Raw genomic sequence first — 21,539 nt, 5'->3', positions numbered from 1 at the left:
GAGCACCTCTGCAAAATAAAAAATAAATAAATAAAAAAAAGTGCACGAGAGGGGCTGGAAGTAGTGCATGTGAGCGTTCACGTGTGACTGAGAGATGACCTTGGTCAACTGCGGTGGAGCCCAGAGAACTGGGTGGGAAGTGGTTACATACAGTCTGACATTAAATGAGCTCCTTGAAGTTGAAAAGGGACCAATGCACACAAGTTTAATGTGCGGAGACATTAAGAAACGTGCACTGTCAGAGTAATGCAATAAGATGTGAGGTCGCTCCGAGCATGCAGATGCACAAGCATGAATCACTCTAAATTTGGGGGCACCACACAATCGTTGGATAAATTGGATAAATTTGTTCCAGATGATGTATAACATATAGACAGTGTTAACGACATGGCCGTTCAGATGAGCTCCAAAAACAGCCACCCTGGGAAACGGTGAATTCCCCCAACCGCAGAGTACACGACAGGGTAAGGGGAGTCATGGGAAAGCAGCATGGCTGCAGGCAGTGCCACTGAGCAAATGGACCGGGCTCAGGAGCTAAAACAGACGGCGCGAAGGAAACATGAGAGCAAAATAATACAAAGTCTGGCACCTGGCCGGTAAAGCATCTGAAAGTTCAAAGGCAAACTGTGGCTGGTCAGCTGCATGGATGACCGGTCCGGCAGACACGTAGGGTGAGGAAGGCTGATTAAAGCCCTGCTACTCAGCCTGACACAGTTTGGGAAAACCCAGATCTGTCTGGGAACCACTAAGGAAGTGGCGGTGGAGGGGTGCAAGCTAGGTGGAAAATTTTAAAAGCAGGAGGGCTAAGTTACAGATCAAGGTGAGGAAGGGTTTTTTTTATTTTATTTTATTCCTTATGTGATCTGGGAAAACCTTAGGGTGGAAGTCAGTGGTCAAGGTTTGGAAAGTTTTCAGGGAGCTGGCTCATTTTCTGACGTTTGTGAGAAACCAGAGTCTACAAAAAAAAAACGTCAAGCACTCCTCCCATGTGTGGTCTCAGGGATTATTCAATAAAATCTGCAAAGTGCCGAAATGAAATTCCACTTTTTGCAGTCTAAGCTGCAGGTGCATCATGGAAAGTTAATTTATATCAGTGAAAAAAAGAAATGGAACTATAGGGGTAACTGGGGTAAGTTGAGTCACCCCTTATAACTAGTGAACAGTAACTAACTATATGTAACCAAATAGTTAGGACTAAGGCATCATTTAATGAAGTTTGTGAAGGGGGTTAGACTTTTATTTCTTAAAGACCGTTTTTCACCCTTGAAAGTGAATTTAGTCCATCATAAGCTTCATAAGAATTGTTCTTACCAAAATCCATATTTGTCTTACTTATCAATTGTGCAATGTGTGAGCTACATCATGAGATCATAAAGCATTTTAGTTGTGGGCACAAATAAATTTGAAATGGTAGCTTTTGGTTAAGTTGAGTCAGCAGCTAAATCAGCCTGTGGCTCTGCTCTGGTGTTAGTGAACTCCGTGTGTTAGTGGCGGCCTTTAGCTCATCTCCACTGATGGCTCTGGTGTCTCTCGTCTTGCTCATCACAACAATGCCCCTTGTTTCTCTATGAAGAACGTAGACAACATTGTCTTTGAAACAGATACTGGTACCTTTGGCAGCATGAGCAGGCAGCAAATCCTAGGCTTTGCTTCAAAACTCCTTCAAAGCTGCATGTATCGCTTTTCTTTTGCACCCATCTCAATTAAACTTTTTCCTTCCTCTAAATTTTCCATTAACATTCAACAAACGTGGAACAACCAGCTTCCTTAGCGGTGGACTTCTATGATTTTCCCTAGTGTCAGAAAGTGTCAGAGTCTTGCTGCTGGACAAATTGTCTTCTTCATGATTTTGTAGGCTAGATACTAATATTTCTGCTCTAAAAATCTTTTTTAATTGGTCTTAATTGTTTTCTGAGAAACTGACAATTCTGAAATCAACTAAAACATCACATAATGAATACGTCACGCAAGTTTTTATCTTTTTAAATAAACTTTTCAATGATTTTCTGCTTTAATGAGAAGCATTTGCGAAAGTAAAAGTTTCTCAAATCACTTGATGAACTCATGTCACTTAAACCAAATTGCAATTTTAAAAGTAAATAATTAAAACTACAAATAAATTAAAGCTCCAATATTTTGCAACGGAAAACAGTTATCCAACCATCTCTTCTATATCTCGCCGCCCCCCCCAAACTCACTTTGAAAAATGTCTTTGACCAACCAGCAGCTGCCTTTGCTTGATGCAGGATGTTTATGTTTGGAGGTATAGGTTTTCAGTTCCCTCCTTTTAACCCTTTTAGCACGCACACACACACACACACACACTCATGCACACACATGCACACACAAACACACGCACTCACGCACCCGTGCACACACACACACACATGCACACGCATGCACACACACACTTTCACTCTTTCTCATTTACCTCCATTTAATACCCAAGCCTGACAAGTGACAAGGCGAAGCGCGGCTTTTGAAATGATTACAAAGCTAGACAGGTGAGCAAAATGGATGAATCCTGTTAATACTTTACATCTTCATCTCTGTTTTGTCATTTAGAGTACGTAAACCGTTAAAGGGGAAAAATAAATAAATCGGGAGGTTTTATTTCTTTTCTTTTTTTTAAATACTTTTATTACACGACCACACGTTGATGCTAATTTATGGTTCTTAAATAGGGCAAAATCAAGGTTTCAGTATTAATAACTGCTGAACAACTGTCTAGGTTTCACTAAAAGTTGTGAAACTGAGAGTGAGAAAAAGTTTTGGTAGTGAATGTTAGCTGTTGTTCCACTGCCCATCACACCTAATTCAGTTAACCACAGATTTTACATGACTTTCTTACTCTAACTTCTCAGGTTAAAATTTGAACCAGCGGCTCCTCTCAATGATTCATTGAGCTCCAGACCTGATTTGGCGGTGCATTTTACTGTAATAGCGTATCTGTAAATGACTAATGAGCTGCACACCATAACACGATGAGTCATTTATTTGATGCTTTGAAAAAGTATCTATAGCCTGTTTAGTATAAAGCGTGTCACACATTGCACCTGCTTAAAATCTTTTCCCATTTTTCACAGGGCACTATTACCCAGAAAAAAATTCATCTATCATTACAAGAACTTGCGCTGGGCAAGAGGTCGATGTGAGACGTACCTCTGTTTTGTGGTGAAGAAGCGAGTGGGACCAGACTCCCTGTCCTTTGACTTTGGGCATCTCCGCAACCGCAACAACTGCCATGTGGAGGTAAGTTATCAGACGATGTTGTTCAGGTGCAAGACAGAGTGAAGAATCATGAACGTGTGGTTGCACATATTTATCAGCATGTTAAGAAATTATTTTTTTAACAAAATTACAAAAGAAAGAGCTAATAGCACCTCTACTGCTACTACATTTTCACCAGGACATTGCTTAGTCCTTTCCTGTAACATTTCACATGATTGGAGCAGAACAAGACCTGGATTCTCTTAAATCCTCTCTTTGTACCTTAGTGTTTTGGTATACATTTTGGATAGTTACCCTGACCTTCCTGTTGATGACCCATTTTACATTTTTCCTCAGAGTCCAGATTTTTATTTGGTTTGCAGAGCCCTCCAGAAGCAAAGCAAGCCCACATCTTCACAGATAATCTTTTGTAGCTGCCAGTGGAGATGAGGCGCTTGAAAAGCTCGATTTTCAGCTCTGTTACATAACTTTCTTTCAGCACAAGTCATTTTTTTTTTGTTTTGTTTGATTTCAGTCAGAACCGGCCCAATTTTATATGCGGTACAAAATTAGACATATATTTCATAATTCCCTAAGAAACGTCCGTCTTGATAATTATGTGGTCCTAATTTTGTCACCTTTGATTTCATAACAGGATTGGAACTGATATACACATCCTGACGTGTGTAGCATTCATATTTACTTCACCACTTGCATGCTGTGTGTGACGTCACATCTTCCTCTGGTCATGAGTTTTATGGTCGTCGCGTTACAATTATAATTTTAGTCTTACCTGATGAAAGCTGACAGTTCCAATTAAACTTCAAGTAAAGTGCAGGAAACTCCACTTGTTCATGTTTGTGATAGTAGGACAGAATAGACTTTTTGACTTGAATGTGACTATGGCCAATTTTAGGTGAGAAGCTATTTTCTTGTAGCATCTCCCAACGTGCGAACTGCAACTTACGTATACCTAATTTGAAGGGTATGTTCTCTTGTCTTTCCCATTTTACCAAGTGGCCAAGAGAATTGGGCATTTGTGCCACTTTACTTTTATACACCATGAATACAAAAGATCCAGGATAACAAAAGTTCCTAGAAACTATAATCAACTTGTTTTTGAAGAGACTGTGTGAGGTTATTGTGCAACTGGGGCAGTTTATGATAATTGTTCAGATGTAGGAACGGATCTCCATCAGAACAATAAAATTAAGTTTACATGACAAAACAGAAAACATCTTGGGTGGATCACTGCCCCAGACGGAGTTAGAGTAATTGTGAATTTTGTTTCTTCCTGCTCCTATCATGTCTTTATCTTATTCCTTTACATTTGCAGCTGCTGTTCCTGCGCCACCTGGGAGCGTTGTGCCCTGGCCTGTGGGGTTATGGAGTCACTGGTGAAAGAAAAGTCAGCTACTCTGTCACCTGGTTTTGCTCCTGGTCTCCCTGTGCAAACTGCTCCATCCGACTGGCTCAGTTCCTCCACCAGACCCCCAACCTCCGCCTCAGGATCTTTGTATCCCGGCTTTATTTCTGCGACTTGGAGGACAGCCGTGAAAGAGAGGGACTTAGAATACTGAAAAAAGCTGGCGTGCACATCACAGTCATGAGTTACAAAGGTCAGGGTTTACATTTGTATGAGACAGATTTAAAGAAACCGGGAGTAAGATTTTTCTCTAGATTTTATGTAACTAATTTTATTAAATGGATTATTCTTTGTTTTGAATCTCCCTTAGATTACTTTTACTGCTGGCAGACCTTTGTGGCAAAAAGCCAAAGCAAGTTCAAGCCGTGGGATGGGCTGCACCAAAACTATATCCGGCTGTCAAGGAAACTCAACCGCATTCTTCAGGTTCAATTTTTTTAATACACAATGTCTGTGATTCACAAATCCAAAATTAAACACTAATCATAATGTTCTGTTCTTCTCTCTTAGCCATGTGAGACAGAAGATTTAAGAGATGCCTTCAGGCTTCTTGGACTGTGAAATGTTTTCCTGACTCCCTCTGGTGCTCCCATTACGCATTATTATCCCATTACAAAAGAGAGAATTAGATGTTGTTTATCACTACAGAAAACTGCAAAACTGAGAAATGTTGAAAAAAAAAAACTGAGGAAAAAAAATGCTTTGAAGCTGTAGCAAGGCCAATATTAGGGAGCTTCTGCTTGTTGTCTCTGTGGCAAAATGAAAATGTGAAAATAAAATAGACAAAAACATACATTTCTGTGTTACTGCTGTGCATTAATATATTGCTCATAGTTTGTTCTTGTTAATTGCTGCTAATATTTTACACACTATTCTGTGTAGGATAATTCAGCAAACTGATAATAGTAATTACATTGGAGACGTGCTAAAGATACAACACAAGTAATCTGATATATTCTATATGAAGTTTCAAAGATGGGTTTGCAGATTTCATATAAACAGAGGGTAAAATGTAACTTTTTGTAATCTTCACATTGTTTTCACCAGCCAGAATAAGAAGTTTGTTTTATTAGATCTCATCAGTATTCAGTCATTCAGCTCTACAGATAACTGGTGACGAACCACTTATTTGATTCAGGTGTGTTTAGTACCTCTTGGGGTCTGGACATGGGCACTGTCGAAAACACTGGATGACAGTGGTTGCTGCCAAAGGTGGTACATCAAGTTATGAGGTTTAGGCACACATTTTTTTTTTTTTTCAAAAATCATGTTTGCTTTATTTTATCTCTAATAAGTTAAATTAGAATTTTAAAACAGCATTTTGTGTCTAATCTGGTTATCTTTGTTATAGCCTACATAAAAGTTATTTGAAACATTTAAGTATGACAAAAAAAAGAGAAATCAACAGGAAAGTTTTCTGAAAACCTCAGATTGGCTTCTTTAAATCAGGAATGACGACATTATAGTTTTCTGCAGCGTTCCAATAAAGACCAAATAAGGTTTTAGAAATCTATTTGTTTTACAGGTTTTTCCCGTTCCTTACTTTTTATGTGACTATTAAAATGTTTACTAATGTAAAAATAAGTCAGGTTTTTTGCAATCCTCGCCTCTACTACGGTAGAAATGGCGCAGCGTCTCTTCAAAGCTTTGTGCGCAGCTACACCCTGAATTACGGTTACGCCGCCGTTAACGCTGAACGGACAACCACCGTCACCACCACAACAACAACCACCACCGGCGGCGAACTGTGTAGCAGTCAAGATGGCGTCCGAGGGTCAGCTCGACTATGAGTCGATTCTGTGTGTCAAACCCGAAGTGAACGTTTACCGCATCCCTCCGAGAGCATCTAACCGGGCTGTCAGGTGAGGCCGTGGAGGGGAGCTTTAGACCCAGCATCCGTCAGCGGTTGGTTTCCGTGAGGTGTTGTCGTAGTTTCAACAGCCTGACGGGATTATTATGGAGGTCATAGTTGGTGTGCTGGTTGTTTTTTGTTGTTATATGTTCGCAAGATCATAACCGAACCAATAGCCATTAAAACCGAAGATGGGAAGCGTCTTATCTTATCAGCTGTGGCTGGTTTGTGTTCTTAATTGAAACGAGGTAGCTGATAGCATTGGTGAAAAAAATGTTAACATTTAATTTTGTGACTGGGCTCTTATTTAGCCCTTATGGCCTTTTAAGTACAGCATCTTAGAGACTAGTCTGACTCAAGGACACTCAAGCAGGTCGTCTTAATGCCATTGTGTCAAGTTTGGCAACGTGGCCATAATGTATTATGCTAAAGGTCTGACGGAGTTATTTACCTCTCATTTAATTTACTGGACTGTAAGCCAAAGCCCAAACAGCTTCTTCAGAGTCTCATCACTACTTGCAAACATTAGTATACGTCTGAGTCCAATGAGAAACTCACGAGTGACCACAGTGACTAAGCCTGTGTGTGTAATATTTTAGCCAGTGTCAAAAAAAAATAGTCTGTCTGATGCGTGGCTTACTCAGAAAATATGTGGACGCTGTAACTGGGATGAATCATAATAATCTGTGCCTACCTGCATCTTACTGATTCCCTCTATGTGTGTGTGTGTGTGTGTGTGTGTGTGTCAGGGCTGCTGATTGGAAGCTGGATGCTCCTGACTGGACGGGACGCATGCGTGTGACGGCTCGAGGCAAAGTAGCCTATGTGAAATTGGAGGACAAAGTGTCCGGTGAGAAAAGAAAAGCAGACAGGACAGTGCTGTGGTTTACTGCCACAGCTGTAAATCACTTCACTATGTATAGTCTTCTGCTTCACCACTTGCTGTCGGTTACTCATCATACCCAAGGTTACCTGGCTTTGTGCCCAAGCGAGATGTTTACGCTGAAATAAAAAATAAAAAATTGGATATTTACTATGCTATGCAAAGATATTCACACACCTTGAACCTTTTCCATTTTGTAACAACTACAACCTTCAGTGTAATTTCTTGGACTTTCATGTGATACTTCAACATTCAGTAGTGCATAATTGTAAAGCAGAATGAAAAGGATACATGGTTTTCTTCATTTTCTAGAAAAGGTGCACCGATTGCAGTTTTCTGGCCGTTGTCTGATCTTTAAAAAGCCTGACCTGCCAATTCCGATTTTGGCGATTACCTTTTTTTTTTTTTTTGTCTGGAAAGTTGCTGAATATTATGGCGGCACATTCGCTGTTAAGTTGGCAACAGTGACAGTTGTCAACCACGTAGGTGCAGATGTGACCTGGCGGGCGGGTCTGGCCTTCGCTAATGGCAGAATATAAAGAGACAGTGGCTGATTTTTCAGGCCTTTGCGGAGATCAATAAAATCGGTATCACATGCATCGGCTGAACACCCGATTAAGGAAATGGAGTCAATTTTATTGGCCAACTAATTTATTGGTGCACCCCTATTTTCTGCAAAACTAACCTGGATTTGGCTACATTTCAACCCTTTTCGGTGTATACAGCTTTGGAAAAAATTAAGAGACCACTGCAAAATGATTGGTTTATCTGAATTTACTTTTTATAGTTATATGTTTGAGTAAAATTAACATTGTTCTTTTGTTCTGTGAACTACTGACAACATGTCTCTGAAATGCCAAGCAAAGATTTAGTATTTTATTTGCATAAAATGAGAAATGGTCAAAATGACGAAAGAGATGCAGTGCTTTCAGATCTCAAATAATGCAAAGAAAACGAGTTCATATTCATTTAGAAACAACAATGCTGATGTTTTAACTGGATACATTTCAAGAGGAAGAGTTCAGAAATCAATATTTGGTGGAATAGCCAGGAGGTTTTCAATGGGGTTCAGTGCAGTGGTCTCTTAATTTTTTCCAGATCTATAGTTTGTAGAACCACTTTTTGCATCAGCTACAGGAGTCTGATGCCGTGTGTCTCTGAAGTTTATCTGTAGACTAAAAGTTTTGCTAAGTTTTCTTTAGAAAATAGCTCAGGCTCAGTCTGATTCCATGCAGAACTTCTTGTTTACAACATTTTTCAAGTCTAAATTAGAAAAATGCAAGGTCTGGCCTTTGACTGGGCCATTCTATCAGATGATTTTGTTTCCATTTAAAGTGATCCATTGTAGCACTGGCTGAATGTTTAGGGTTGTTCTTTTTTCAGGCTCGATTTATTTGTAGCCTGTAATGAGTTTTCTCGCCGGGTTGCCCTGTCCATCCGTCTTCTTCACCATCAACGGTGATCCGTCAACTCTGACCTGTTTCCTTGTGCACGCAGAAGAAAAGCATCCCCACAGCGTGATATTGTCACCATATTTCAATGTGGGGGTGATGTTTCCAGGGAAATATTTGCATGTTGACCAAACAGTTTTGTATTGGCCTTTTCTTACCAGAGCATATTTTTCTCTCCTACACAGTTTGAGTCAAACTTAGCCAAAATGGGACTTCAAAAAGGCTTTTTATTTATTTATTTATTTATTTTTTTTTTGGGTCTTCCGCTTCTACCTCACTATCATGCACTACTTTGTTCTGTCGCATAAAAATCCAATAAAAGACTGCAAGGCTGTGGTTTTAATAGGATACGACATGAAACGGTTCAAAGGTGTTTGAATACTCTTCTGAGGCACTAAATCTGTCTCCTTTTGTTTGCGTTTCATTTTCCCACGAAGGTCTTTGAGCCGAGCTTCACATGTTTTCGTTTTGACCCTGCAGGGGAGCTGTTTGCCCAGGCACCAGTGGAGGAGTACCCTGGCATTACAGTAGAAACAGTCAGTGACTCAAGCCGTTACTTTGTGCTTCGGATCCAAGATGACAACGGTGAGTAAACTGTTTATTGCGAGTCTATAAATATTTGAGCCGTCTTATAATAATATGATTCTCCAGAGTTTGGATGCAGTTCTCTGCAAACAAGAAGTGCAGCAAAACAAGGGAAAAATCCTGGCATTAACACAGCTGTTCCACCTTTCCCAGCAAAATGCTGAACTTTGTGTGTGAAAATGTTGCCAGTGCGCCAGGACTCACAAAGCGTCCCTTTTTTTCTTTTTGCACACTTGCTGCGCTGATACCATGAACCTAAACAGCTCAATAGGTCGAGTAGCAGTAAAGTACATGAAGTGCGTTTTTTAAAGTGAAGCATTCATGTAAAGGTTTTTGTGACTTAAGAAACAATACTGACAAATTGGTCAAAAAGTGCTTTACTTTTAATGAACAGAAATACAAACAGATCTGTTTTGGGGAGGAAATGTAAAATAAAAAAAAGGGTGCACATTTTCAAACGAATTCTTTGTTAAAGGACTTTTTGATTTATATTTCGCTTTCAATCTCCTTCTTTAGGAGTCCGTTAGTCATTTCACATCTTTGCTTGGTAATATTTGTCCACGCCACATTGTCTGAATTCTCCAGCTGTATCAGATTCGGAGGCTATTCCAGAATTTATTTTTCTTCTGCTGAAATCTTTTTTTTTTTTTTTTTTTTTTTTGTCAGTCTGGATGCATGGTTGGACTGGATGACGCTGAAAAATAAAACCCCTCTCCTTCTTCAGCTTCTTAGTAGGTACCTAAAAGTTTGTGGCCAACACTGACAGAGTAACCCCGTTCATCTAAAGAAAAGTAACTCCAGGACATGATGCTGCCACCACTGTTTCCCTGTCGTTATGGTGTGGTTTTGCTGATGTTTGATGTTTTTTTTTTTTTTGGTTTTTTTTTGTAGCAAACATACCTTTTATAATTATAGCACAAATGTTAAAATGTGATACTTTTAAGACCAACATTTTTAACTCATTCTCCAAAAAAAAAGCTCTGGGCAGATTTCAGCTGGTCCGGGATGTTTTCTCCAGAAGAAAACGATTGTGTCTTGTAACCGTACTCCTTCATCCGGACATATGGACAACACAAGAGACTGTTGTCACATGTAGAACCCAACCAGAACGTACTTCCTGCTGCTCAGCTTCCTTACAGTGTTACTGTCGGTCTTGTCTGTTTGTTAATTTTACTAAAATATCCAGTGTTTGTAAAGACATTGTTATCCCATATATATACTCCAATCACGAATGATTCTTTACTGCACCATACAAGTATTATGTTACACTCTAGAAGTATTTTGGACCCTTCTCCTAACTAGTACCCTGACTTTTGTTTGATCTTTTAAAGCCTCACCACAATCTGTAGTTTCAAAGCAGGCAAACACAGCAAAGTTGCCGAAAAACCTGCTAGGGCAGCTGGACTCTGCTTCACGTAATCATATTCTCTGTAATTAGCTACGTGTTTGAACTCAAGATGACTGAACCGAAAGATGCTGGAGGAATGTATTTGTTTCATATTAACAAGGAACTGATGAACTAAGTGAGAATAATAATTTAGTGATTTAATTTACACAAAATATGAAGGGCGATGTGAGTCGACGGTAGCACCTGCTAGTTAACTTCCTTTTTCCTGCTTGCTGAAGCGTTGTGACTTCAACAAAGTCCTCCACACTCATCATGTCTGTGTTTCATGATATACTTGAGTTACAGTTGCCATGGCTACCCTCTCTTCTAACTAAACGATGCATTACAAATGAGAAGTTACAAAAACACTCACTGAGAGTTTAGTTCAGAAAGTTTGTAGTAAGTTTTCAGATACCGTAAAAGAAAAAAAAAGCTCTCTTGAACTTAAAACAACGCACATCTTTTAAAAAGTTTATGTATAAATTCACATTTTTGTAAGCAACAAAATTGACCTATCGCCTTCTGTCTTTTTGCGTGAAATATTCTTCTGAATGTTTCTATCCGTGTTTTTCTTCTGGAAGGCCGCAGCGCGTTCATCGGCATCGGCTTTGGAGACCGAGGTGATGCGTTCGATTTCAACGTGGCTCTTCAGGACCATTTCAAGTAAGCAGCAGCTTTAACAGTGTGAACTGTCGCCACTTGAGTTGCGATCGATGGTTTTACTTATGTTTTGTATTTTCATCTTTCCGTCTTCTTTTCCTGGCCTCCCCTTAGGTGGGTAAAACAAGAGAACGAGTTTAAAAAACAGGCTCAGGCTCCAGACTCTACTCCTAAACTCGATCTGGGCTTCAAAGAGGGACAAACCATCACTCTAAACATTGGGGTACCTTTATTTTTTTGTGATTTCCAGTCAAGTTTGAAATGTCAAAGCTGTGTTTACGGTGGTGTTTAGTTTTTGGTTTTCTTCAAAAATAAAAGGGGGAGGGGAGGGATGCTGTAGAAATGTTTTCCTCTGAAACTCAAATGGGTTTCATATAAACAGATAAACACTGGATGTTGTTTATCTGCTTTCAATCTAACACCATCCGTGGGTCCTGTCGTTATCTAGCAATCGAAGAAAAAGGACAGGTCTCGTCCGCAGAGTTCGGGAGGCCTCGGTTTCCTTCCGCCTCCACCTGGAGGCAAGCTGGCCCCTCCACCTTCATCCAGAGCTACCAATCTTAACACACAGCCAACAGCAGGGGGAGCCGACACCGGTGAGTATTTATACTCCCAACGCATGACAACTTGGAGAAGTAATCCATCTAAATGGTTGTTTTAGCCATCAACAATTAAATTGACAGCAATCTCGGTATGCTTACTTGTGATTTTGTTAACTAAACATTTAAGCGGCTGAAAAAAAAATTGTAATCTCTATAAGTTGTTGCACTTTGCCCTTCTCAAAATCCTTAGCATGAATTTATCTTTTTATGCCACTTGTAAAATCTTGCAATGAAAAAGGGGCTAATCTACTTTGATTACATTATTCATTGGGGGGGAAAAAAAATCCAGTGTTGGTAAAATAATTTTTTTTTAGAAAGTCAGGTGCAACACCCACCAATCAGCTACGGCAAAATGAATTAAGCATTTTAACATTTTTCATTTTCTGTCGTATCTATTTTACTTCTTTGCACAATTCGAGTGTATTATGTACTGTATTATGTATTATGTATGTAGTGGCGTATTCTTAAGAGTCAGAAAAAAACATTTTACTAAGGTTGCCAAAAAGAGTGGGGTGTTTTGCATGAAGCTAAAAATATAGGCAAAAAAATTGATTTTAATCTGAGGTGTTCTGTCTTCACGTTTGGCTGAGCCCTTGTAAAAGTGATGGTAAATTTACTCATAAATGGTAAAAAAAAAAAAAAGGTCAACATTGCCCAATTTTCTTGCTGTGATTTTACAGCTTGCTGCTCTGTTTCCACAGTTCGCAGCAGAGGTGTGTGGTATCGATTATATAAATGGGCGTAACTCTTCAAATTACAACAGTGTACTACTTTGACTCATTTCCAGTGGAGCACTTGTACCTGCGACCTTTACTGTTGCCATAGTGACTAGCTGATGTGCTGACCCACAGGAGCACCTACCCAAAAGACTAATAAATAGACTGTAAAATGTTTGAATGTGAATGTAATAAGCGGCGCTGGATGTCGCATGTGTTCTGGGCTTTTGAGGCACAGCTGCATCGGTACCAAAACCACAGTTTCCAGTCGACGCTTTATTCTCTGGTTTGATGTGCCAAGATTTAAAGATGCCTCTCCTTAGAGATTTCTGCAGCCATCTGGATATAATTAAAGTGAATGGAATTTTGGTTTTGGTGCTGAAAACATTTGAAAAATTCAACAGAACCCCGAGGAACTTTTTCCCTATCAAAGATCGTGTGCCCAAGGAAACAGCTTATAATATGGCGTGTGTGGTTTTTTATTTTTTATTTTTTCCAGAATAAAGTGGAAAACTTTGCAAGTGCAAGGGAGTCATTGCTGCTGCGTTTCAAAGTTGGGTTTATCTTTGTTGTGTTTGGGTGGTGGCTAAACGTTTCAGGATCTTAAAAGCTCAGCACATTAAACTGAGGCCATTTACAGAGCAGAAACCACTGAGGTAAGCGGTTAAATACAGAGAAAATATTCATACACACTGAACTTTTTCATATTCTGTCCTGTTAAAACCACTTTAATGTAGTACACCGCAAAGTGCTTTTGGGCTTGTTTCTGCCAGCCAGCTTTGGACATGTAAAGAATAGATTTTTTTTTTTTGTTTTTTGGTCAATTCCTCTTTGTGAAAGTCAGGACTTTGACTGGGCCATTCGAACTCATGAACATGCTTTGAACTAAGCTGTTCTTTAGTAGATCTGTCTGTTTAGGATAGTTGAAGGAGAACCTCCAAGCCAGTTTGAAGTCTTTTGCAGCCTCAAATGGGTTTTTATAGGATCTAACTTTGACACAGCACAATTAAATATCAGTCACCCTTAACATCTTTTATGTTTTTGTCCCAAGAAGCCAGATGTTCCTGATGTTTTTTTTGTTTTTTTTTACAAAGTCTTGATCGATATTTCTCTGATCTTTCTTAAGAAAGTTGAGTTTTCTATAACTTTTGCTGCTCTTTTACTCATTTGCTCTCCAGTCCTTCACCATGACATTTTCTGAAACTAGTAAGGACAGAAAATGATCTTATGTCTGAAGCTAACATCTGTTATTTTCTTTCAAACCATCAGGTTGCTTGCTAGATCTTGACTCCAGCAACTCCAACTCAGCGGCTCCATCCAACCCGACGTCCACAGCCAACAATGACCTGTGGGGAGACTTTGACTCTGTGGTCCAGAAGTGAGGAGATATGTGATTTGTTTTTTTTGTTTGTTTTTTTTTTACCCCTTTTGTTTTTTTTTTACAATACAATTATGCAGCGTTTTTGCTAATTAATTTCCCCCAGTCTGGGGTCCCGTATCTCTCCCTGCCGAGCAGGGTCACCCTCTCTCCTTTGCTTTGGTCCTGGATTTCTGGCTGCGGTCTTAACCGGGTCATTTTTAGCAGATTCCCGGGTCGATATATTCCCGCTTTTCCTCCTCTTCCTTCCAATAGTTTCTTTACATATTGACAGAGTAAACGTTAATAGGCATATCGACATCTAATTAACTGAATTAACCTTCTGTACAGAGACGTTTTGCTTTAAATGTTACAGTGTCGGTAGTTGTTATTGGTGGTTTCGCCTTTAATGTACTCTAGCTTCGTTTCCTTTCCAGGCCTCCAGCTGGGAGACCGAATATATGCACTGACAGACAGCTTGACTCTCTGTGTAGGTATTAATTCATGAAGTGTGCGATTTTCTGATGTCGGATTGAGATTATTGTGAAGTCGACCGCAGAATGAGTTCATTTGAGAGAGCTCTGTCAGTCCGCCGCTGATTTACGAAGTGGTCGGGCTCTTTGGCGTTTTCTGTTCCGCTCTTGCGGCCGCGCAGCTGTTTAGCACTTACTCCAGTGGGGATGTGTTGTTTTAACTATAAATCAGGACACATGGAAGTGCTGGATGGGAGAGGGTGTTAGAGGGAAGGAAAAGAGGCAAATACTTTTATCTTGGCCTCAAGGGGAAAGGGAGATTATTTTTTAATGTTATGTCATTTCCTCTCAGCACAGCTGCTTAAGCTGTGAATTGTGAGTCGTTTGGGTCGTGACCTCTCCGAAGCTCAGTGAACAGGTTTGATTCTGCTCTGTTCGTTCATTCGGAGGAAGGAGTTATCTACAATGTGTTAATTCTGTTTGGAAATGCAAAGGTATTTTTTTGGCACGCTGCAGACAAGCAGAACGAGGAACCAAGCTAATACGCGTCCGTTAGTGTGTTCGGTTGTGAAATTACGTATCAAGAGCTGGACTACGCGTCACCGATATCGTGTGTTGTGTCTGACGTGCGCTGACAAGTGGCGTGGTGACGGGTGTTGACCGGAGCACACCATAAATGTTTGTTTATCGTCTTAAATTATATGTATTTATCCTAAATGTTACCTGTTGTTTAAGCTGTAAAGTGTATAAAAATATGCAAATGGGAACAATGAAAATGGAAACATAAAATATAACCGACCATGCCATTCTTTTCTTAAATGAAGAAAATAAACCTATAAATGAAATACTCAGAATCAAGTTTTGTTGTATTTTATTGCTTAAGCTGGTGAGCACAAAACTGGACTGTCAGTAAGTATGTTTTCAGTGAAGTTTTACTTTTTGTTTCTAACATAAAACAACTCGTTACTACAGTACCTTCAATGGATCATAAACCACGGAAGACCCAAAACTCTCGTGAGCGGAGCATTACATCAGGATTCACAGACAATAAAAAGGTTGATACATGAATAAAGACATAACTGAAAAGGAGGAGATCTGCTCCTGCTGAGTATTGGCTTTATGGTTCTGCTGTTCCACTTGATGCACCATCCTCACTGATGGAGGAAATCTGGGCCGCATCAGGCCTGGTTTGCCCAGGTCTTGGGCTTGTTGCGACGGCTGCGGCAGCGCGTCCCAGAAGAAGACCTCGCAATACGTCTGGGCCACCCAGACAACTCTCTGCACAGTTCAGCTGTCAGAAAGGAAGCAGACATGTTTTCATGTTCTGGACTTGAACAGTTTTTCTGAACAGTCTTGAAAAGTTGAATTTGTTTGGCAGGTCTGGATTGGTATGAAATTCTCTACTCTTTTGTCAATTGTTCTTTTTGTCCCTTTTTATGTCCTTTTTTTCCTTTTTTGTATACCTACTTGTGTCCCTGCCTCACTTTTTCTTTGTTCCCGTACTAATTCTTTCTTGCTTTGCTTCCTTCCATATGTCCTTCTTTCCATCTTTATTTTTAATTAGATTTTGTTCTTCCTTCTTTTCCTTTCTTTTTTCCTTGTATCTTCCTTCCCTCCCTTATCTTCAGTCATCTTTGATTTACTTTTTTGTGACTTTGCTTCCTCCTTGTCTTCCCTCCTTTTTCCTTCCATTCTTGTATCCTTTCTTCAGCCCTCCTTTGCTTCTTCTGTCCATCATTTCTTGTATCCTTTCTGTTTTTCTTCTTCACGACCTTATTGACTTTATTGTTCTTTATGGTGTCCTTCCTTTCTTCTTCATTCCCTCCTTCCCATCCTTGTATCTCCTTTCTTAATTACTCCTAATATCCTTTCTTCCATCATTTTTTGTGTCCTTCTCTGTCCATTTTCTTCCTTCTTTAATTTCTTCCTGTCTTCTTCTATGTATCCATCTTTTCCTAACTTACTTCCTTTTTCAAATAAACATAAATGGCAGAAGTCTGGATAACTATCCCCCTTTTTTTTTCTTTTTTTTTAAAGTGTTTTTTAAACAAAGATTTTCTCACCTTTCAGATATTCGTCCTGCTGGCACACCGTCCGAACGCAGATCTCGTTGTTGATCACATAAACGCGTGGAAGGCTGTTTCAGCAGCAGAAGAAAACATAAACACACGGCTTTGTGTCAGAATAGTGTTTAATAAAGCTTTGCAAGTAGAAGGGCATTTCATAATTAATTTAAAAATATTACTAGTATAATAGGGAATTTTTAGAAAAAATGTAGAACCTTATAATTCAATTCAATCTTTATTGTTTTTCTTAGATCTGTCTGAAAAGTGTCTTGATGAAAGACTCTTTCACTAATCCATCGAGATTAGAACCTGTTTTGTGTGAATGTCAAATTTAAAAACACTTTTGTAATCCCAGAGGGAATTTAATTGTTGTTCTAACTCGTACAACTCTCTTCAAAGAGTTGTTGCAGATACTGATGGCTGTGGGCAGGAAGAATCTTCTGTCTCATAGCCATCCTGAAGACATTTCTGGCTGAAGACACTTAATAAAAATAAAAAAAAAATAGAAAACAGCTTTGAGAATGGTCCCGTGTTGAACAGGAAATTAGCAATCAGTAGGAAGAAACACTTGAAAAGACCTTTATAGACTTTAAATAAATACTAACAGGGCAGAAAATATGAAGGCAAACCTCATCTAAAATAAATTTGTGATGACTAAAGCAACATCAAGAACTTCTTGAAATGAAACTGCTACTAAAGAGCCCAAATTAAATGTCCGTGAAGGTTTCAGGTCACCTGTAGAGACAAAGTCTGCCGAGACACGTCTTGATGGGTCTGTGAACTGAGTACATCCTGGTGCAAGGATACATCTCCTCCCTGCAGTCTGAGCGTGCAACAGTAAGAAAGTAAATTAGAAAAGAATAGAGCCATCTAAGCATCGCATAAAAAGCAAAAAAGTTGTAAGTGCAGCTTTGAAACAAACAGGAAACAGCAAATCGATGCAATGATATCTCGGCTTCACTAAGCTGCTGCAAACAATCATGTTCTAATCTAGATTTAAAGAAGCAGGACTAATTTTCCGGCACATCTCTGGTCTCAAGATCATAGAAATTAATGTTGCCTCACTTTGTTTATTTTTGATCCTGTGAAATAGAGTGAAAAGGTATCTGTATATCTGAGGATCATTTATGGGTTTTATACCTGACCACATGCTCTAAGATATATGTGGGTCCAATAAGACTCGGTGCCTTAGTGACCAATAAGAATACTGAACATTGATCTTCTTACAAACAGAGACTCAATGCAGTGATTGAAGCACTGGCATAAAAATATACATCTAATGAAAGGGACCATAAATATTTAATAAAAGTGTCCCAAGAATAAAGCCTTGAGGCGTTCTGCATTATATTTTTTTCCCATTCCTAATGACAATTAGCGCAGTACAAAGCACCAACTCACTATATGTGTCAGTAAGATTCTACTGACTCTGTATTTAGTAGACTTAGTGGGTATATTTATCAGTGTCAGGAAACGGAAACATTCTGGTCCCTGTAGGCAGGCGACTGAAGGTTTTGAGGTAAAAGACTGAGAACAAACAAACCTTAGGAGATCTGAACCGATGTGGTGTAGTGTCTGATCACGCATGACGACTTTTTTGGCAATGGGCAAGAGGAGAGTTCAAAAAACAACTTTCAAAAATGGACTCCGGATGCCTTAGCAGACATACGACCGCCGTGACCTGAACATGCCTATATCAGGGAGACAGGCATCTGATAATGTAAGCTGTGGGGAGGGAGCGTGTTGGCCAGAACCCTGTAAACAGGGTGCTGTCCAGCGATCGGGATTTCACTGTGATTGGGCAGAGAGTTCTTCGCAATTTGGTCGTGCTGACGTAAGCTTTTTAACAGCATTGTTATAAAGCTTTGCTGTTCAACCAGAATCTGTAGCGTGTAGAATCTTTTTCCTGCAACATCCCCATGCCAGCATCAAGAGGAGACTGACAGTAGCATTTCGTCAAGTCTGTCAGTCAGTATGTTCTCATGTCTCGAACTCGGTAAGCTGCAGTTTTTGGATGTATCTTTAAAAACCTTTACCACTGCAATCTCTGCTGCGATCTTTGCAACAAATTTGTTATTGGCTCAGAGTGACTTATTGTTAAAGCATCCAGACTTGGCTCCCCTAAAAGAGAGACACTTACGAGATGGCAATGGGATATCTCCAGGTGGCACTGGAAATAAGGAAAGAAAACAGGATTAGACTGGGACAACATCCTTCTACTGAGAGATTTCGCTTGTCCCGATCAAGAGTGCGACTTAGGAGGAAAAGGTCGTTACCGGTCTCCTGGGCTTGGACTACAGCTGTGAGCGCTGTGGAACAGAAACCAGAGGAGGGGAATGTTTCGCAGGATGCAAAAACAAATCAACTCGGTCGTAATTAAACAGGATGATTTGTGTGTTCGTTTTGGCAGCGGTTACCGTGGAAAACGCAGAGGAGCAGGACCGCTGGGAAGCTGCCCATTCCTTCAACTTGTGAGAGGTGAGCTTTACAAGCTGGAGGAAGAGGAAAAGAGTCAGGATGATTTCATACGGTGGAACTACTCAATATCCTCACTATGCTGTTTATGTTTCCTCCAATCCCAGGCTTGTGTGAATGCTCCCCACATTCTGAGCCACAGTAATGTTTTCCTTGAAAGTTTTCCTTTGGCAAGAAAACACAGATGTGCTGCGGAGAGCCATGTTTTGGGAAGTTATCGTAGCTGTAAAAGTGCCTGATGTAATTTTCCAACATTTATTTAATCTGGTATTTATTGGAGGCTTGTAAACAGCTTGATAAAGTAGCAGTGGAGCAGCGAAGGAAAACACCTCACCTCTGTAAATGTGTTTTTCCTTCCCCGCCTGACTCCTTGATCTCTTTTCCTCCCTTCCTTCTCTCCCGCCTAGCATCATTCCATGCGCAATGTGTCAGAGCAACTTTAGAGTCCAAAATGTGAGTCCTCACAAAAGAATGTGATTTTTTTTTTTTATTCTTTTGTGTGCCCTGTTTGAGCGCCCCTCAACCCCTCCTCTCCTACACTCTCACATTCTTTCCCAGCTTTCTTTCTCTTCAGAGAACATGTTACTGCTTCCAAACTTTACAAAACATTACTGGCCAATCTGAACTCGAATGTTTTGTCGTACACTCGTTTCTCCGCATAGGTTTGGTTGTCAAGGACCAATGTTTTTTTTTTTTTGTTTTTTTTGTTTTGTTTTCTCTTGACGTTAACGTTGCAATTAATCATAAATTGCACAACTTATATGTCTGTAACAAATGTAACAAGACAAGCTCCTAGACAGATGGATAATTCCTACAGTCGGTGTTTTTTGGAAGCCTGCAGATGATCCTGAACGTGTATTTACGACATAATGTGTAAAAATTTGTTTGAGAAAGTAATGAACTCATACTCACAACTTTTGCTGTCCTCCACAAGTGCTTTCTGTTTTTATGGATCTTTTGTCTTCTCTTCTTTCCCCTCCTTCCATCCCCTGCACCCTCCTCCTCTTCACTTTCTTCCTCCTCCTCTTTCCCATCACAGAAACCATGTTTTCATCATTTTTCCACCACAATCTCAAATTTAAAGCTTTGCATCCTTTCACCTTCTTTTGGCTTTGGCCATTTTTAAATTTAAAGTTAAATATGTGAGCAGTTTGTTTATTTTAGGTCCAAGTTGTAGATGAAACTTTATTTAAAAAAGGGAACCTTCCCATCCTGATAAAAAAACATTTTTTCTACTTTCTCAAAAGACAAACTGAAATAATTTCGAAATGTATTTACATTGCATGAAAAGACCTATAGCCTTTCTATTTTCTGCTTCCAGAAAACTAAGTCAGAGAACAAAGGAAGTTTATTATTCTGATACTCGAAAAAAGGGATTAAAAATGGATAAATTGGGTCAAATCTTTTGGGTGTGTTTTATGCTTCTCACAGTAGTTTGCTGGAAATTTGGCTCTTTCCTCCAGACAGAACTGGTGCCACTGAGTCGGGATGGTAGGCCAACTTGCTCACACGTCTTTTTATGTTGCAGCTTTGGAGAAATGGCTTCTTTCTCTGAGTTCAGTGTGACAAGATCTACAATATATTGACTTATATTCATCAAGTAGCTGAACTTTTTTTTCATCTCTCAGGATTATGCAATGTGTTTGTGTAAAAATAAAGACAAAAACATTGGTATATTTCCTATTCTGTGATATTATGTGGGGATTGAAAACCCCAAGTACTTGTGGGTGGATGTTGCCTGTTTTTGTGATACTTTGCACAAACAGTAGGTGGAGCAATGCACATATAAAATATATATTGCTTTAAGGACTGGTCCATTCATGTTCAGTGGTCTTGCAACTTCCCTCTTTACTGCATCTTTGAAAGGAAAAACAAGAAATGAAAAAGGTTTCACATGTATGCTCACACCATGATCATTTCAGTTTTCAAACTCAGTTCACGTCAGATTTGGCAAGTAGAGAAATCTCACAAACCTGACACGTGTGCCTTGGTTTCTGCTGAAGTTGAAATTGTTAAAAAAAAAAATTTTTGCTTCTCTTTAAGTGAGTTGTATCTCATGATTAAGGATGTTCCATAAATTAGATTTGAACAGAATACCGGTGTACTACTGATTGACCCAGTCAAGAAAATGCTCCAACAGATAACCTGTTTTGTTTTGTGTTGTTGAATTTAGCTATCTGAAATATCCCACAGCCTCTGTGACACCATCTTCAGTCTTGCTCCTTGCTTAGAAATGAAGTCCTGTCATATAAATGAACCACTTGTGTTGCTTGTGATGGACGCCTGCTGTATATTTTACATGTGAATTAGGACCAAGGGTGAAAATTTCAGCACTCAGAACGTGATACAGTACTTTTGCCATGATGTCACCATCTTCATGTTGTTTTCATACCTCCAAT

At 39.6% G+C, this 21,539-nt stretch overlaps 3 protein-coding genes across 4 annotated transcripts; 2 read left to right on the top strand and 1 right to left on the bottom strand.

Moving 5' to 3' along the window:
- Positions 1-2,456: 2,456 nt before the first annotated feature.
- LOC103136697 (single-stranded DNA cytosine deaminase-like) lies at positions 2,457-5,410 on the top strand. The gene is made up of 5 exons (XM_007550063.2): positions 2,457-2,504; positions 3,087-3,252; positions 4,547-4,829; positions 4,947-5,062; positions 5,147-5,410. Exons 1-5 carry the CDS (start codon positions 2,485-2,487, stop codon positions 5,195-5,197), a joined length of 636 nt encoding a protein of 211 aa, XP_007550125.1. The 5' UTR covers positions 2,457-2,484; the 3' UTR covers positions 5,198-5,410.
- Positions 5,411-6,319: 909 nt separating this feature from the next.
- Positions 6,320-15,447, top strand: LOC103136695 (adaptin ear-binding coat-associated protein 1-like). The gene is made up of 7 exons (XM_007550061.2): positions 6,320-6,498; positions 7,238-7,338; positions 9,303-9,407; positions 11,376-11,457; positions 11,569-11,677; positions 11,903-12,050; positions 14,042-15,447. The coding sequence occupies exons 1-7, from the start codon at positions 6,398-6,400 to the stop codon at positions 14,152-14,154; spliced, it is 759 nt and encodes a 252-aa protein (XP_007550123.1). The 5' UTR covers positions 6,320-6,397; the 3' UTR covers positions 14,155-15,447.
- A 9-nt stretch (positions 15,448-15,456) lies between these two features.
- Positions 15,457-20,156, bottom strand: LOC103136696 (microfibrillar-associated protein 2-like). 2 transcript variants are annotated; one of them, XM_007550062.2, is made up of 7 exons: positions 20,053-20,156; positions 19,083-19,157; positions 18,942-18,974; positions 18,806-18,835; positions 17,404-17,491; positions 16,666-16,739; positions 15,457-15,893 (listed from the first exon to the last, which is right to left on the bottom strand). In XM_007550062.2, the coding sequence occupies exons 2-7, from the start codon at positions 19,123-19,125 to the stop codon at positions 15,781-15,783; spliced, it is 381 nt and encodes a 126-aa protein (XP_007550124.1). In that variant the 5' UTR covers positions 19,126-19,157; positions 20,053-20,156; the 3' UTR covers positions 15,457-15,780. The 2 variants fall into 2 exon arrangements, with proteins under 2 accessions (XP_007550124.1, XP_016525964.1); XM_016670478.1 differs by lacking the exon at positions 20,053-20,156 and adding an exon at positions 19,475-20,004.
- Positions 20,157-21,539: the final 1,383 nt, after the last annotated feature.

Source organism: Poecilia formosa, unplaced genomic scaffold (assembly GCF_000485575.1).
Source record: "Poecilia formosa unplaced genomic scaffold, Poecilia_formosa-5.1.2 Scaffold34, whole genome shotgun sequence".
In the NCBI taxonomy this organism is placed as follows: domain Eukaryota; kingdom Metazoa; phylum Chordata; class Actinopteri; order Cyprinodontiformes; family Poeciliidae; genus Poecilia; species Poecilia formosa.
The sequence above is the reverse complement of the archived record's forward strand: the minus strand, read 5'-3'. Positions and strand labels throughout refer to the sequence as shown.